The 16877-nt window shown below is 36.5% G+C and overlaps 1 protein-coding gene across 1 annotated transcript in view; it reads left to right on the plus strand.

Moving 5' to 3' along the window:
- The window catches only part of LOC103723528 (putative methionine--tRNA ligase), a 30422-nt gene extending 13888 nt beyond the window's left edge, over nt 1–16534 (plus strand). Inside the window, exons 8-17 of the mRNA XM_008814459.6 lie at nt 971–1077; nt 1169–1283; nt 6870–6988; nt 7641–7706; nt 7800–7928; nt 8082–8225; nt 8330–8450; nt 10829–11058; nt 11160–11261; nt 16086–16534. Of these exons, the coding sequence (XP_008812681.4) occupies nt 971–1077; nt 1169–1283; nt 6870–6988; nt 7641–7706; nt 7800–7928; nt 8082–8225; nt 8330–8450; nt 10829–11058; nt 11160–11261; nt 16086–16316 (1364 nt within the window). The 3' untranslated portion in view covers nt 16317–16534. The remainder of the gene's footprint in view (nt 1–970; nt 1078–1168; nt 1284–6869; nt 6989–7640; nt 7707–7799; nt 7929–8081; nt 8226–8329; nt 8451–10828; nt 11059–11159; nt 11262–16085) is intronic.
- Nucleotides 16535–16877: the final 343 nt, after the last annotated feature.

Genomic DNA, 16877 nt, shown 5'->3' on the forward strand with positions numbered 1-16877 from the left:
CTTGTAGACCAGTGACCTGGACATCAATAAAAGGTCTCGTACAACATCTGAATACTCTGCCATGTAATATTAAGAGAAGTACCTCACTTTTTAAAGAAAAGGCTGTTGCAATATAGGTCATCAACAATGCATCAGATTTGCAGGCTGAGGACAGAGTGATCTAAAATCATCGTCTATGTTGATTTTGCATATATAGGTATATATTCTACAATCTGGTCTTCTGTATCAGAAACCTGGATTCAGACACCAGATTGTGCATAAAACCTCGTCGATACTTGAAAAATTGCCCTTTTTCTTTAACGAGATTCTTTTTTCATAGTCAACATGTGCACACCAGAAGCATATGCACTTCCTCACATGAGTGCATCTTGATGTATAGTTGTCCAACATGGTATTATGAATGACAAATACCGTAACCATAATCATCCAACCTTCTTCAACTTGGTGTTATGATATTATAATCATCTCCATGGCTGGTCCCAAGTTCAGGTGGGAAAGGTGAAGGGTTGATGTTAGATCGACGGGCAGTTATTAAAATATGTCAATTACTATGAATTGGATCATATTTGGTATTTGAATGAGAAATGCTCCTTTTTTATAGTTTACTCAATTCCCTAAAACATTTTAGTAGTTCCTTTATTTATCATATCTTAGGAGAGCAATGTGGTGCATGACATCGACATTAATGAATTTTGTTTAAATTGTCTCCAGTCCAGGTTGTATGCCGAAATTCCATATTTCATTTCATATCTGTACATTATAATTAGGTTATCACTGTTATTTTAGGCTCTCGTAATACATTTTCTTCAAATGATGCCTGGTTATTTTTTTCTTTGCCAAGAGTGAGAACTGTAACATAATGCTGCAATTTTTTTGTGCATTTTGAATGACTTTGATGCATCAGTACTATGACGGCTGGATATGTGGCATATGAGATTTTAATGTGCATATATGTTTCTTGGTCTTGCAGGAAAGTTTTCCAAAAGCAAAGGAATTGGAGTTTTTGGTAATGATGCAAAAGATACGAAGATTCCTGCAGAAGTATGGAGATACTACTTGCTAACTAATAGGCCTGAGGTGAGTTAAATTTTGCTGTTATTGAGAACTGTTCATTTTTTCCATTGTCTCTGTTCTTGAGACCTAATTCTGACTGTCTTTTGTGTTTTAGGTATCAGACACTTTATTTACATGGGCAGACTTGCAGGCTAAGTTAAACAGCGAGTTGCTAAATAATTTGGGCAATTTTATTAATCGTGTATTGAGCTTCATTGCTAAACCACAAGGTTGGTTGGCAAAGACTTATGTTAAATCAATATGCCTATGGTCACTTAGGATGTTGAGTACAGGATACCTAATGTTTAGTTAGAAAAGCATGCTCTAGTACATTGCGGTGCTTCTTTAAACTTAACATACTAGGCCTGCATACTGAATCACCAGTTTGTTTGAACATTAAATCTGTTAAAAACTTTTGTAAAAATGATATTAGATGCTGGTGCATGTACAGATTTGCCATTTGCCTTCAAAAATGTCTGTCTGTCTTAAACCATGTAAAATTAAAATATTCATAACATGCCGTAGAACCACTCTTGCACAACAGTGTTGTTTTGTTGCTAAACTGCATGAACTGATGCTTGTATAAGCACATCGTATTACTTAACAATGGTCCTATTTATTTTAATGGGTGAACTTTTGCAGTTAAATTGCAATCTCTATTGCAATTGTTTGCAATAATGTATGATTGAGTTTGTTGTAATTAGAAAACATCATATGTAAATTAAAGTTGGCTAGTGCAACTTTCTCTCCCTCTCTCCCTCTCTCTTCTAATTATTCAGTTATAGCTAAAAGCTCTTTCATTTTTTTTTTTTTGCTAAAATGGGCGAGTACGGATACACCCAATAAAATTAGAAAACAATAAGTCATGGAGTGCCTTGGGCAACTCTCCCTCCCCAGCCCACAGGGTACCTCCGGAGTGGCAGGCGACATAAGCAGCCACCTAGTCCGCGGCCCCGTTGGCCTCTCTGAACATATGCTTGGCCTGAAAGGTAAAAGCTCTTCCATAACTATTTGGTTTATTGTGAATAAGAACTACCTTATATCACCAAAAAAAAGAGAACTACCTTATTAACTCCATCTAAATCCTAAAATTATTGTCGCATACCCTAATGTTTTGCAAGGTCAACCAACATTTGCTCCTGGAAGACTAGAACTAGTCTTCATGTTGCATTTGAGTGCTTAAAGTTTCAATACTCAACTGTTATTGCCTTTAATACAAAAGATAAGGTCTGCGAGAGGAAAAATAGTAAAAAGAGGTTGGAGGCGGGGGGACACAATGATGCATATCAAGAATCACCGAACTGGTACCGTTAGGCGTACCAGTCGGCCACCGGACCGGCTTGGTACCGGTTAGGACCGGTACCGACCGGTCGTCTTAACGCAGCGCGCATGGCGTGCTGTGGCACCGAAGTCCATACGAACCGGTTCATGCCGACTCCTAGCCATACCGAATCGGTTTCGTCCGGTTTGCATCTAGTACTAGCCCCATAGAGGCCAGAATTGTTTTTTAACGCCGAACCGGACTAGTCAGAGACTGGACCGGTTCGGTACGGGTTGAACCAGCCGGTACAGGCTGATTCAGCATTTCTTGATGCATATGCTTTATGTGTGAAGATTTACCTTTAGCTTCTATAATAAGATCTTGGTTCTTTCTCTGTAGGGTGATTTTGTGAAATCCACTATTTTACCTTCAACCACACACCTATTGCAAAGATCTAGATCATGGTCTGCTGTGCCAGTATCGGGTACTGGACTGGTTGCCTGGCGGCATGAGTCAATTTGGGCCTGAGCCGTGCCGTGCCGAGCCTGTACCGACACAGTGGAGGAGGCGGGGGAGAGGGCGAACGGTAGAAAGAGGAAAAGAGAGAGAAGGGGATAGAGGGAGGGAGAGAGGGGTGGTGGAGGCTGGGCAAGAGGCGGAGGCTGCGGCCGGATCTCTTGTTTCGTTCGAAATAGGGTTTCGGCTGTTTTTTAATTTCGCAATTTTTAAGTGAAGTCGGAAAAATAAAAATCGTGAAATTAAAAAGCCGCCGGACCTCTGTTTCGAACGAAATAGGGGACCTGGCCGTGGCCTCCATCACCTGCCTAGGCGCCGGCCCTTCGCCGGCCTTCGCTACCCTCCTCTCTCCGTCCCTCTCCCACTTCCTCCCTCTTTCGCTTGCTCTCTCTTTTTCTCTTTCCTTCTCCTTCTCCCCCTCCGGCAATAGGTTTCATTTCCGTTGCCGGAACTGTCCTGGTCCGCTACCAGGATGACTCGGTACGACAGGAACCGTCTGGTTCGGAACGATTCCGCCCATCCTAATCTAGATATTGGGTCTGGTTTGGGCTTAAATTAAATTGGTTCTTGTTTGAATTCTGGTTACTTAATCCACTCAGTATTTGTTGTAAATGTAGAGAGGAAGTGTTTGCTTTGACATGGCAAACTCATGATTATCAACAAATATGACTAGTCACTTGTCGTAAGTGTGAGCTTAAAGCTAGTTTTTTGGCTCCTCCTAGAAGCCACTTTTAGATATCGGGTTAGATTTGTGCTTAAATCTATTTGGTTCTTGTTCGAATTCAAGTTACTTAGTCCACTTATATCATTGCTGTAAATGCAGAAAAGTGTTTGCTTTGACATGGGCAAACTCATCATAATTAACGAGTATGAATAATAGCTTCACTTTAGCATAAGCATAAAGCTTAGTCTTTTTGGGTTCTCCTACAAGCCACTTTCTCCGTATGCTCATTGTGTGTCACCAAAGGCTTATTACTACATTTGTGAATTATCTGTTACCTTAAAAACTGTAAACTGACTTTTATGCAATGCTAACATAGTTGGATTTGACTATCACTCAGTAACTCAAACTATCATGTATAGTGTTCTAGTTGATATGTAGGTCCTGTCAACCAAGCTAACATGGTTAACTTGCCAAATTTGACTAGGTAAATATTCTGTGCACCATAAAGGCCTGTAACATTTTTCTTAAAACCTTTCAAACATATTTAAAAACCCTACAGAAGATGCTTTATGCCGCCGTTACAATTACTGGAGACCAGCTTATTAGAGGCTGGAATAAAGATGCAGTTGGATAGTAAGTTTTCATGCCTAATGAATGAGTTAGTAAATTCATTACACCATTTTATTCTTTGGCCTCAACTTTTAATTAGAGTCCACATTGTCATTTCCATCTGTAATTGAGCTTAACCAAGATACTATATTGGGGTAGGCAATATGACTCTAGTTGGATATTGCTGACACAGTCAGGTAGAAGATCTTATATTCAGAAAACTGTTTCGGAGACAGGGCAGGGTGATAGAAGAATTGTGTGTCAAGGGTTATCAAAATATCTGAAGTCTAACTATTAAAATGTTACGTATACTTAAGTTTCAGTTATATATTTGCTGGTATGTAGATTGTCTTGATTGGCAATGTAAAACCACGTTTTAGATCTATGTCGCATGGACTTCTGTGTCCATCTCAAATAATCGGTGTTGGATACATATCTGCAAGTTGATACATGTCAAAATTGTAAATACTTATCAAATTCTTTGGTTGCAATGTTCAACGATCAATGCTGAGTTGGTCTTTCTGACGATGAGTGGGGACTGGCTAATGTTTGAACTAGTCTTTTATTGTTTTTAGAGCTTAATTAAGGATGCAAAAGTCAGAACAACTTAGCAGAAATGTTATGTTTCTTCTATACTTGAGCTAATTTTGAAATTTTGATGACGAACATGTAAATTTAAACATCTTGAGAAATGATTTCTTTTAATTTTTATATAATTATTTAGAAAACATGGAATATGTATAATCAACCTAAAATTACATGTTCTTGTGTTTCCTTGTATCTCGCTCCCCTCTCCCATTTTATCTTGTTCTTTCTTTACTTTTGTTGAGCTAGTCATTTGGATATTCCTGGGTTTGTGTCCATGCAGCACTGTAGATTCTAGCAAGTTCAAATACATACTAATCTTTCAGCTTGTTAGCCATTAAAAAATTGCAAATTGTAATACAACTATTTAGTAATGATTCCACATAGTTTGCCTTTAAATGTTCTACACATGTTTGTTGAAGAAAATCTTTTTCCTCCAGAAGTGTATAGTGGGGGGCTGGGGGCATTTATATCTCTCCACACCAACGTATGCTTCCTTCACTGCTGAGCGAGTGCATCCAGGCCATTATTGTTCGATATGATGTCTCAAGTTGGGCTGCACCCGAGCTGCTCATGAGCAACTTGGGCTTGGCTTGACAGCAACTTTGTTCAGGCTCGACTCTGTCAAAAATGAACAGAGCTTGAACAGAACTCAAAGCTTGGTTTGTAAACAAGCCGAGCCTGAACACCTAGATTCAAGTATAGTGGTAAAGCTCAGCTTGGCTGAACTGAAGCTCGGCTCAAAGCATAGCCAACCCAAGCTTGAGCAGGTCTCTTGAGTGTGGCTCAAGTTTGAGTCGAGCTTGAGCAGCTTATTTACATGATGAACTGAGCCTGAGCAGCCTGTTACTCGGTTTGGCTCAACTCATTTTGCACCCTTAGTCCTAAGCCGATAATTCTATAGATTATACCCAGAGAAATTTTTAGGCTCTTATTTTCACTTTAAAATGATGTATAATATATTATGAGATCTTTATAAATGGGAGTTATTAGGTGGTTATATGGAAAATATTCTGTTATCGATATTGTTGAGGCAGAAATATCCTTCCTCCTCGAGATAATGACATTGTATGGTGTCAACTAATGCAGAGATGGACTCTGCTATTGAGCTTTGTGTGGTGGGACCCAACCCAGTACCCAAAAAACTTGGATGCCATTCTACTGAAAGCATTTATGAAGTAACAAACTATTCCCCCAAGCAACCCGAAAGAGGGTTTATTTGCCCAAATTCACTGCATATAGGGGAGGCTGCCAACCTTGGCAAACTACTTTACTGATAAATTGGCTTTTCAGGGCTGTCCTGTCTATGAGAAATTTTGTGTTATTTAGAATGTCTGCTACCTGTGACTTAAATATTTTAATTTTAATTTCTTGTGATATCAAATTATCTTATCATCATTTATTTAACCTGGTACCCAGTAGTCATTTGCAGCAACTCTATTATTCATAGTCATTGCATCATTTAAACCTGATCTCTTTTGTTCAATGGTTAGTATTTTCAGAGACTTTTGAAATGGAAAGCTTATTTATATTTGTCCATTCATGGGCATAATGTGCTATAACATTTCGAAATAAGAAATCCAGACATGCTATTAATGATCTATTCAGTGGTACACATACAATCTGTAGTTACTGCAATTTTCATATAATAATCAATATTGACAGCATTTAGTATTTTGTAATTAAACAAAATTTATTGGGAAGAAGTTAGCTATTTAGTAAAATGAAACTTACCTCAGCGTCATTCATGTATCTTCCTAACTAACCTTTGATATGCTTGTAAGGATTTTTCCTTCCCACGTAATTCACACAACTGAATCTTGCTATTCAATGTGTTAATTTCTCTACATTTATGGAGTTCCAAATCATGCTTGAGTTGAACTCAATCATCACTCTTTTAGTGTGAGACATCCCAATCAACATTTCTATGAAGATAGGTAAAGTCCAAACTATTATTATCGAAATCTCTTATCATCACAGCATATATGTCTTTATCAATGCAATTAACCTTGATATGAACTAACACTTTTTTTTTTAGTTATGAAAATTGATGAGCTTGCTTAAATTGCATCTATAGTGCTATATTTTAGATGCTGGTTGTCATTTCTTCATGCATGGGAAGTGCAAATTCTATAGCTTCATTAAATGTTGTACTTACTAGTTAATTATCCTTGTTTGCAGGAGCAGGATATGATTCTGTCATTCCTGGTGCACTTGATTCAGAATCACATCAATTAACAAAATCTTTAGCGGAGAAAGTTGGTAAATTGGTTGGCCAGTATCTTGATGCCATGGAAAAGGTGCGTAAGTATATTTTTCTTGAATATGATCATGTAGACTTGTTCATGGGCCCGGCTGGCCGGGTTTTGCCCCAGAGTCAACATAATTTACTTAGGCCCAAGCCTAGCTCGGCCTAGCCTTCGGGCCTACCCAGCCCTTACTCAGATTTTAGGCTTCGGGCCTGGCCTCTGGCTTCATAACCACTTTTTGATCTTTTAAAAAATGTTAAAAAATGTTTAAGAATATTTTTAAAAAATAGTAAGTATGAATAATTAAATATTGCCAACAACATGCAAGATGCAACATGAATAATTAAAATATAGTTGTCAATTAAATCTAAAAATGCATCAAATATAAACAAGTAACACAAGAAAAATAAAAAAATTTAGGCCGTGCTGAGCTTGGGCTAGCCTTTAGCCATAATGCCCTAGCCTGGCCCTTTTATTAAATAGACCTATTTTCCAAGCCCGACATAGGCTGCTGGGCCTAAAACCTTCGGCCTGAGCAAGCCCAAAAGGTTTTGGGCTCGAGCAAGCTGGGTGGGCCGCTCGACCCATTAACTAGTCTATGACATGCTACTTCATGATGTTGCAACATTCAAATAGCCACAGTTTGGGTGCTCTAATAATTGTTGACCAATCTTATCAGAGAACATGATGTGTTATATGACAGGTTAAATTGAAACAAGGTTTAAGAACTGCAATGAGCATATCCAGCGAGGGAAATGCATATTTACAAGTAGGTTTTGTATCATTTCCTGCTCTTTCTTTTTTGTAAGTACTGATATTTTCATTGCCAACCTGTTACTTTTCTCTGGAATATGCAATGCAGGACAGCCAATTTTGGAAGCTTTACAAAGAAGATCCATCTTCATGCGCAATTGTGATGAAAACTTCAGTTGGACTTGTCTACCTTCTTGCATCATTGTTGGAACCTTTTATGCCTTCCTTTTCTGTTGAAGTAAATTACTTTGCCCCTTTTGTTTGTTTGTTGCTTTTTGTTTGCCATTTTGCTCTCCTTAAGGATGATACAACCACCATTTATGCTGTCAAATCTCCTATAGTTTTAGCTACTGCAGTGAGATTTAAATTGTTTCTTCTGATGGTATGCAAGGTACTAAGGCAGCTTAATATAGCACCAGAAACACATCTTTCATTCTGTGATGAGAAAGGAGAAACTGAGAAGGCAAAAAAACCTTGGGATTTTCTACCTTCTGGTCATAAAATAGGAAAACCTGAGCCACTATTTAGGGAACTGGTATGTATAATTTATTGTTCAGATGTTGCTCCATTTTTACTTTATTAATTTTGTTCGTCAATTAATTATTGCTCGCAATCAGCAAAGAATGCTCATTTTTACAGAAAGATGAAGATGTGGAATTCTTTAGGTTGAAATTTGCCGGTAGTCAAGCTGATAGAAAAGTAAAAGCAGAAGCTGAAGAGAAAAAAATTGCTGAGCAGCTGAAAAACACAAAAATAAGAGGTAGAAATTTTTATATTTCTAATTCTCATCTTTTAAATGAAATTGTTAGTCAGGAAAAATTCATTGCCTGTAGAAATCACAATTAAGAATGAGGCTTTAAGTAGAATGAATGATCTTGGGACATCACGGCCTGCAGACTGATCAGTTTTATCTTCCCATTTCTTTTCTACAAAGTTGATACAGTTGTGTTTTTCCAAGAATTAGAGCATAATGGATTAGTAGAAAGGCTTGTGTTTAGACTGATGGGCAATAAGGATGGAGTAAATTCATAGGATGACTTGCAGCAATGTGAACATGAGATTAATGTGTAGTAGCACGGACAAGTAGTAGTTAGAAATGAGTACATTAGGGTCAAACTTGTGCACCAATGGAGGCCAAATGATGGAAAACTTCCAGAGATGGTATACAAGGAGACTCCAAATTTTGTGTTTGCTGGAAAGAGTTAGTCTTAAATTTGTGATAGCGTTTCTCAGATGAATTTGAAAAAAGAAATCCTTTCTTGAAAGTGGAGTATCACTTCAATATGAGTAAGTGACAAAGGATGTACAGAGTCGCTGCTCCAAATGGATGAATTAAGGCTTTTTTATATGTTGTCATGATTTTTTATGAAATTGTATGAATACCTTTGTAAAAATACTATTTGCATGTATATCCTTCTTTTTTTTCTTTTTGCATACGTACCTATACCATTTAACATCATTAAAAAATAAACGGCTTAAAAGTAAGATGACTGAAATATCCTTATGGGTAGATATGCAAAAAAAATTGTAAGGGTATATATGCTAATAAAATCTTTTTGAGGATATTCATGCATTTTTCATATTTAGAAGGGTATACATTCAAAAAATTCATTAAAAAAAGATTAAAACTTGGCTGGAACTTGCTGAGTCTTTTATTATTCAGTTGGATCGACAAGTCAAAAAAAGATTGAGCCATATTTTCAATTTTCTTTTTTAAGATCATGACTCAGTCAAGTTGGAATATTAGTTGATCATTTTGGTAATGCTATTTTTCATTTAATTTTGATATAATTATCATTATTGAATCTATGACATCTATATATTTTTCATTATTTTTAAAAGATTAAAATATATTAAATTTAAATTAATTATAGATGCTTAGATTAGTAAAATATTTTTTAGTGATTTGTAAATATTGAGTTGTTTGTTTTTGACGCGAGAATTTTGTAAAAGTAGCATGATTTATTCTATAAGAGTTGATATTAACATGGAATCATGTGACATAATAATATTAATTTTTGTTTGCTACCTTTTTTTATTAAGAATAACTGAATTATCTTTACTGAATTTTGATCTTTTTTTATTGGATTTTTTAAATATAGACCCTCTTAAATATATGTAATTATATGAATATCCTTGCAAAGTTGCTATTTGTATGTGTATCCTTATAAAGTTTTTTTTTGTGCATCTATCTGTAAGGATATTTTAATCATTTCAAATTTAAATCGTTTATTTTTTAACAGCGTTAGATGGTATGGGTACATATATATAAAAAAGAAAGAAAAAAGGGTGCACATGCAAAATAAGTATTTTATGAGGGTATACATGCAAATAGAAATTTTATAAGGATATCCATACAATTTTGTATATTTTGGAGAGTATACATGCAAAAAATCCTAATATAATAAAAGAGTACTATTTTTGTTTCACATCTTAAATAAGTGTGGGATAATTGTTGGATCCACAAGTAGTACATGGATTCCAAACATTGGCCAGTTCTTTCATTTGAGAAGTGGGTTTGCCTTTTTGGCCAAGGCAGTGACAAATGTATCAATGTCTAAGTTCTCCTCAGCAAATGGGGATAAGTAGTCAGAACAACTGATTTGAGAATTGGTTAATGATTACAGCATGACCACAGATTGGCAGATCAAGACTAAACTTGCAAGTAAAATATACAATAGATTAAAATGATGGCCTTGCCAAAATACACAGTATGCATCACAATTTACCCGTTAAATGCAAGGTTTGCTTGATGCATTGGTTCCTAAACTTTAGTATGATGCCATAAGGCCAATTTATTTCTTGCCTTTTTCTTATTCTGAGGTGTTCTATAACCAAAAATAAATACGAGGTACATACATAATATTCAACTATGCTGTTTTATAGAATAATGGTACTGGGAGTGGTTTCTAGGGTTTCTATGAAACCCTAGGTGGAAAACTTTAGCTGTGAAGACTGAATAAGTAACAGATGTGCATGTACATAAAAAGTATTGAACATGAATTCTATGGACCATCTCAAAGGCCAATTAAGTTCCTCACCAGCTCGTCCTTAATATGTGCTGATCGAATCCATCTTATGTACAGATTCTGTTCGGGGTTATAGAAGACTACTAAGTTTTATATGTAATTTGTACAGAAGGAAATGCAAAGAAACAACAGACTAAGCCTGCTGGTAGCTCAAAGTCAAAGGCTTCTGAAACAGAAATTTCTATATCTAAACTTGACATTCGTGTGGGTATGGTCAAGAAAGTTCAAAAGCACCCAGATGCTGATTCTCTGTACGTGGAAGAAATCGATGTGGGTGACAACTCAACTAGGACAGTTGTTAGCGGTCTTGTCAAATACATCTCTCTTGAAGAAATGCAGGTTTTGTTTTCCATAAATTATTATTTTGTTTCAGTTGGAGAGAGAATTTTTAATTTTTACATATGTTTTCTTTTTTTTTACTATAATTACTTAATGAGCAGAATCGGAAAGTCTGTGTTCTTTGTAATCTGAAACCAGCCACTATGCGGGGTATTAAATCACATGCGATGGTCTTGGCTGCATCGAATGAGGACCACAGTAAAGTAAGACATGATGCTACTGACCTTTTAATTTTCAATCTTTCATCTAATAAGTTGCTGGAGTCAAATCTTAGTTTATGGAAAAGCAGTGGGTTTGTACTACTTCCGGCTATTTCAAAACCATGCCTCATTTGTTACAATGTTAATATAGTTGAGAGAATTAGGCATGAGATCATATAGGCATTTTCAATTTCCTTGGATAACTGTTAGTCATTTGAAAGCAGATCCTAGTCTATGAAGTATGGGTACGAGTGCAAGAGGATATGACATGACACAGATGAATGCTAATAAAAATTTTGAAAATTTAGGATAAGATACAGCTAGGAGACAAAATTAGCATCGTTGATCATGATCTAAGTTATATCACATATTTGGAGAGTTTTTTTGTTTTTAAATTTCAGATCTCTTGCTATGCACCAAACCTGCAAAAAAATAAATGGCAGCATTACAGCTAGTGAGCAAAAACAAAATTATTTTTATTTTATTTCAAAGATCCCTAAATTATATAATTTTTTATTTGTTAAGCAGATTAGAGGTAGAAGATCATATCCAACAGCTCATATAATCAATGTTGGACCTTCATATTCCAATTTTATCTGACTGGATTTGATTTGAAATCCGGTCAATTGGATCGTAGTCTACTTTTGTGTGTATCAATAGTGTGTATGTATAGACATATAGACTTGGCTACACTCGAGTGTATCTCCACTCAGTTTCAGTCTGGTCTAGAACGGATGATGAGGCTCCCACATTGATGATCCAAGTTTTTGGTTGGGATATACTACCTCTAAATTACTTAACACTAAAAATCATGTAATTTAGAGACCTCTAGCCTATGTACCAAGTGATAAAAAAACATATTTCGTGTTATTTAAACTGGCCAATTTTTTGACTACTTGTTAGACAGGCTAGAGGCCACCAAATTATTTGATTTTTGGTGTGCAAGCAATTTAAAGGTAATAGATCACATCCAACGACCCGGATTATCGATGTGGGATTCTATTGTTTGATCATAGACCTGACTGGATGTAAGTGGAGATCTACTTGAGTATAGCCATCTCTCTCTATATATATGTATATATATAAAAGCATCTATAAGGCAATATTTTGAAACTGGGGCTATCGAATAGACGGGGGTTCTCGAAATTCAGCTAAATATCATCTTGTTCAATTTGTAAATGAGTCGAATTGAGCTAGAACTTAAAGCTTAAAAAATAGACGAGCCAAACATGAGCTGGTCTAACTCACTTGTGTTTGGCTTGATCTAGCTTGAAATTTAAATTTAAATATTATAAAATTTCTAAAGAAAAATAGTTATATATTTATCATTAACTATTTGTGAATTGATATGACCATTGGATCTGCATCTAATAGCTCAAATATTTATTTACCGATAAACATTCAAAAAATTAGATTCACAGACCTAGCTTCTCCAGTTTTTTATTTGTTTTATAAGCATTGGTAACATCAAATGAATATCTAATGGTGATTTTTAGTGGAGGAAATTGAAGTTTCCTTAGCCCTTTCATTCCATTTTCCTTTATCGAATACTCCACCATGGTCCCATCTGTCTTTTCTCCTCTCATTACCCCTTATCTGCCTATTATTCCCTGACCTCAACTTCTACTTTTGTCTCTCTCCCCTACCTCTTCCTTGTCATAGAGCATCACATCTCATCCCTCTAAAGCTCATCCTTCTCTAAATTTTTGACTTGTATGTCTCTATTGTTGCAATCCAAGCACTGAGGACAATGAAGGGTTCAACTCGGTGAGATGCCACCTCGTTCCATTATCAAACATAGGGCTTTAGATCCAGAGGTAGTTTCAACATTTCAAACATGAAAGGTAGAGCGAAAGCGGTTTGAGGGTTTTTCCTTAGAAAGAAATGTTAGATTTGGGTTTTTCTTTTGTGATCCCTAGATGCAGTGTTTCGAGTTGAACCTGGGCCAAGCTTGAACTAACTAGGCATAAAATGAACTGAGCAAGAGGTGACTCGACCTCGCTTGACTTAACCTTAGCTGAACTTGAGCTAACCATTTAGAATTTTGATTTGAGCTCAAAATGGTTGACTGAATCAAAAAAGAGTTCAATGACCAGTCAGTGGTTCACTGTCAAGTTAATCAACATTGAAATTATGAAGTCATGATGATATAATAATATATTAATTATTGTTTATAAATAAAATAGATTAAATTATAAAGAATATAAAGTGGAAAATTCAATATTTGTTAGTACAATAAATTGGGTTTTCTTCTAACTTGCTATAGGTATAAATCATTGGTAGGGGACTTTTTTGGGATACAAGAATTGGATGATTGGTTCCTAGAAAACATACTTCCAAAGGGACTAATAGAAGGGAAGAGAAAGGAATTGGAGTGAGAGAATAAAGAGATAGTGAGATGGAGAGAACGAGAGAAATTGTGTGTGAAAGGGTGTTGCCATGTTGGCTTGCTATTGGTCTTCCGACTATTGAAGGGGGTTGAGAGTAGAAATGTGCTAGGAGGGGAGAGACGGGGTGTTGTTGCCAGTTTCTAGCTGCCAAGAGGGTTGAGAGCAAGAAAGGAACTAGGAGGTGGAGGGGGGGATGCTGCTGCTGAGCTTCAGCTATTGAGGGGATTGAGAGTAGTGAGAGAGAAAGAGACCTGGAAGTAGGGAGAGAAGAGTGTCTAGTGAGGATGCATTTGTGTCAGCATGTTGCTGCACTTCGATGTTGAGAGGGCTAAGGATAGAGGTGAACAGGGACTAGTTGTGTAACAACCCAAAACCTCACCCAAAATGGCTAGCCGAAAGGTATTATTTAGGTTCCTTGATCTTGTATAAGTACCCAAGATTTACCCAACAAATAACTGATGTGGGACTAAACACACGCCCGCACGGTCCTCACATACTCCCCCCGTTCAAGCCGTGACGTCCTCGTCAGGCTAAGGGTTCAAATCTATTCAAATCTAATCACAAATACCACGATTGGCCCGTGGTCAGTCCCAATAGATCCGTGCTGCAGTATCTCCTAGTTCACATAGGTTATGGGTCGGGTCTGCTCTGATACCATTTGTAACGACGCATGACCTCGCCCAAAATGGTTAGCCGGAAGGTATTATTTGGGTTCCTTGATCCTGTATAAGTATCCAAGATCTACCCAACGAATAACCGATGTGGGACTAAACACATGCCCGCATGGTCCTCACAAGTTGCCATTTGCCTTCTACCTTCCACTCATAATTCATGTCATGTAGGAGGAAGATGAGGTGTCGAGTCATGGTGCTTCATTAGGGATGAGGGAAACCCTTCGAATTGAGCCAAACTCTAATCTTGGGATGTCAACAAGGCAAATTTGACGTGGTTAGTGAAAAAACCGAAATCGAATCCGAAATCTATCTTTGCTTCCCGAAACTGAAATCGATTAGTTTTTGAAATAAAAAACCAAAGCTTCCACCGAAAAAATTGCAAAACTGAAACCAGAACCGAAACTGAAAATTGTTTAACTTTTTTTATTCATTTCAAAATTTTCATATATAAATATCCAAATTAAAGATATCATCTATAATTTTCATATAATCCATATCAACTCACCTAATAAATATGTCAAAAAATAAGAATAAAACCATCCAACAAACATGATAATCCAAGTTGAAAACAAGTCTAACTACATTAAAAAAAGTAAGTTCAACAAACACAATAATCATGAAAAAGAACCGAATTGATGAAAAAGGCCACCTCTGTAGCCTCTAGGGTTTGTCAATTTAGTCATTTACCCATCCATGGTATATAGATGGTCCGGATGAATTAGATAAAGAGATAAGATTTATACTAAATATAAAGGGTACTAAGAGATATTAGGTATGTTCGGTTTCAGGTTGGTTTAGTTTCGGGTCGGGTTCGGGTCGGAAAATTAATCGAAGCTAAAACCGAAACCGAAAACTGAAATTGAAAGGCTTTTGATTTTTAAAACCATCACTGAAACCATCCCCCATTTAATTTTAGTTAAAATCACCCCGTTCTTCCGGACAGGTAATAACATCCCTACTCTAATCCCTAATTATTGGATCAATTTTTTTATGTATAAAAAACCAATCACTTTGTCCAAACTTGGAACAGTTGGTGCAACTTGCTTGTTTAACCATATTTTTTTTATGGGTTTGATAAATATAAGCCAATTCTTGGATGATCTGATTATCTAGGTATATCCAAATTGGAGGCTTGATCTACTATCTATTCAGCCCATTCAACTGGCTAGCCTAGTCCGGTTTTCAAAACCTTGCTATAAAGTATAGTGAATTGTCGATTTTTTCTGCAAAAATGTATGGTATATCACCAAACTAATTTAACTCATACTTTGTACAATAGTTTTAACGTTCACAAGCTCCATCATTTCATCGTCGTTCAAATCAATAGATCATAAACGCATTCCATACAACAATATCATCACAGCAAAATTAACTATTCATCATTCAAGGATGAACATTTCATAACAAACAAAAGAAAAGAAAGCCCTCATTTCAGATCTGGAGGTATCAGGGAAGCATCTTAGGTGTAGTTGTAAAGTATCCGAAGTCCTTTGATATCCTGAAAGATAGCACATCTAGAAATAAGTACATGTCACTTATCCTAGAAGAATCCATCAAGTTCCCTTATTTGATATGTATCTGATGCAGACATGGAATGCAATTTGAAATATCCATGCTTCCTTGATTCGGGAATCTAAATGGAATGCACTCTTGAAAACTCCCAGGGATCTATATTCACATGGTTGTTCTGGAATCGCAAAGTGCATGAAACAGACAATATCTAAGGAAATATGTTGTTATTCTTTTTGTACATGCAATTTCAGGTTGAATTGGTTGATCCACCAGAATCTGCTGTTGTGGGAGAGCGAGTTAGCTTTCCTGGTTACTCCGGTGAGCCAGATGGTGTGCTAAATGCCAAAAGTAAGATCTGGGAAAAGGTGCAAGCTGATCTTCATACAGATGCAGAGCTAGTAGCCTGTTACAAGAATGCACCTTTCACGACTTCAGCGGGTGTGTGCAAGGTCTTATCCATAGCAAGCGGGGCCATAAGGTAGACTGGAGATCCTTTGTTCATTCAGAACATATTTCAACAGATTTTGCCCTCGGCCATTGTTTTTTGTCACAATTTATTGTCACAGGAATCTACTTCACTATAGTTTTGGACTGGTAATACAATGTTTCCCTAGATAAGAATTGTAAATGTTAGATGGTTTTGGATTGTATCAAGTTTGTCATATGATATGAAATGGTGAAATATGTGCATTGATGAAAATGTCCATGTTTTGGGTTGTAGGTGTTCTTTGGTGGCTCTATTCATCTTGAGCATTTGAAATGGAAGTTTGGGCCATTTAAAATTCTCAGAAATACCCTCTCATTCTACCTTCATCTAGAAACCTTTTACTTTTATCGATCACCTTTAAAGTTTTTCAGCTACATATCAGTCCTCAATTTTGATTGGTAATTTTTCAGTAATCTCATGGATTTGAAGGCCTAGGTATATCTTCCATGTTAGTTGAAAGATCCAAATTTGGTGGTGTTTTCCACCCCAATATTCCATCATTTTGTCAATTTTGAGAGAAGTTAGGCTGTCATGCTTGTCCATTGTATTCTCTTCT

The sequence above is a fragment of the Phoenix dactylifera genome, chromosome 15 (assembly GCF_051530095.1).
Source record: "Phoenix dactylifera cultivar Ajwa chromosome 15, Ajwa_hap1_PhDact_Kaust_v1.1, whole genome shotgun sequence".
NCBI classification, from domain to species: domain Eukaryota; kingdom Viridiplantae; phylum Streptophyta; class Magnoliopsida; order Arecales; family Arecaceae; genus Phoenix; species Phoenix dactylifera.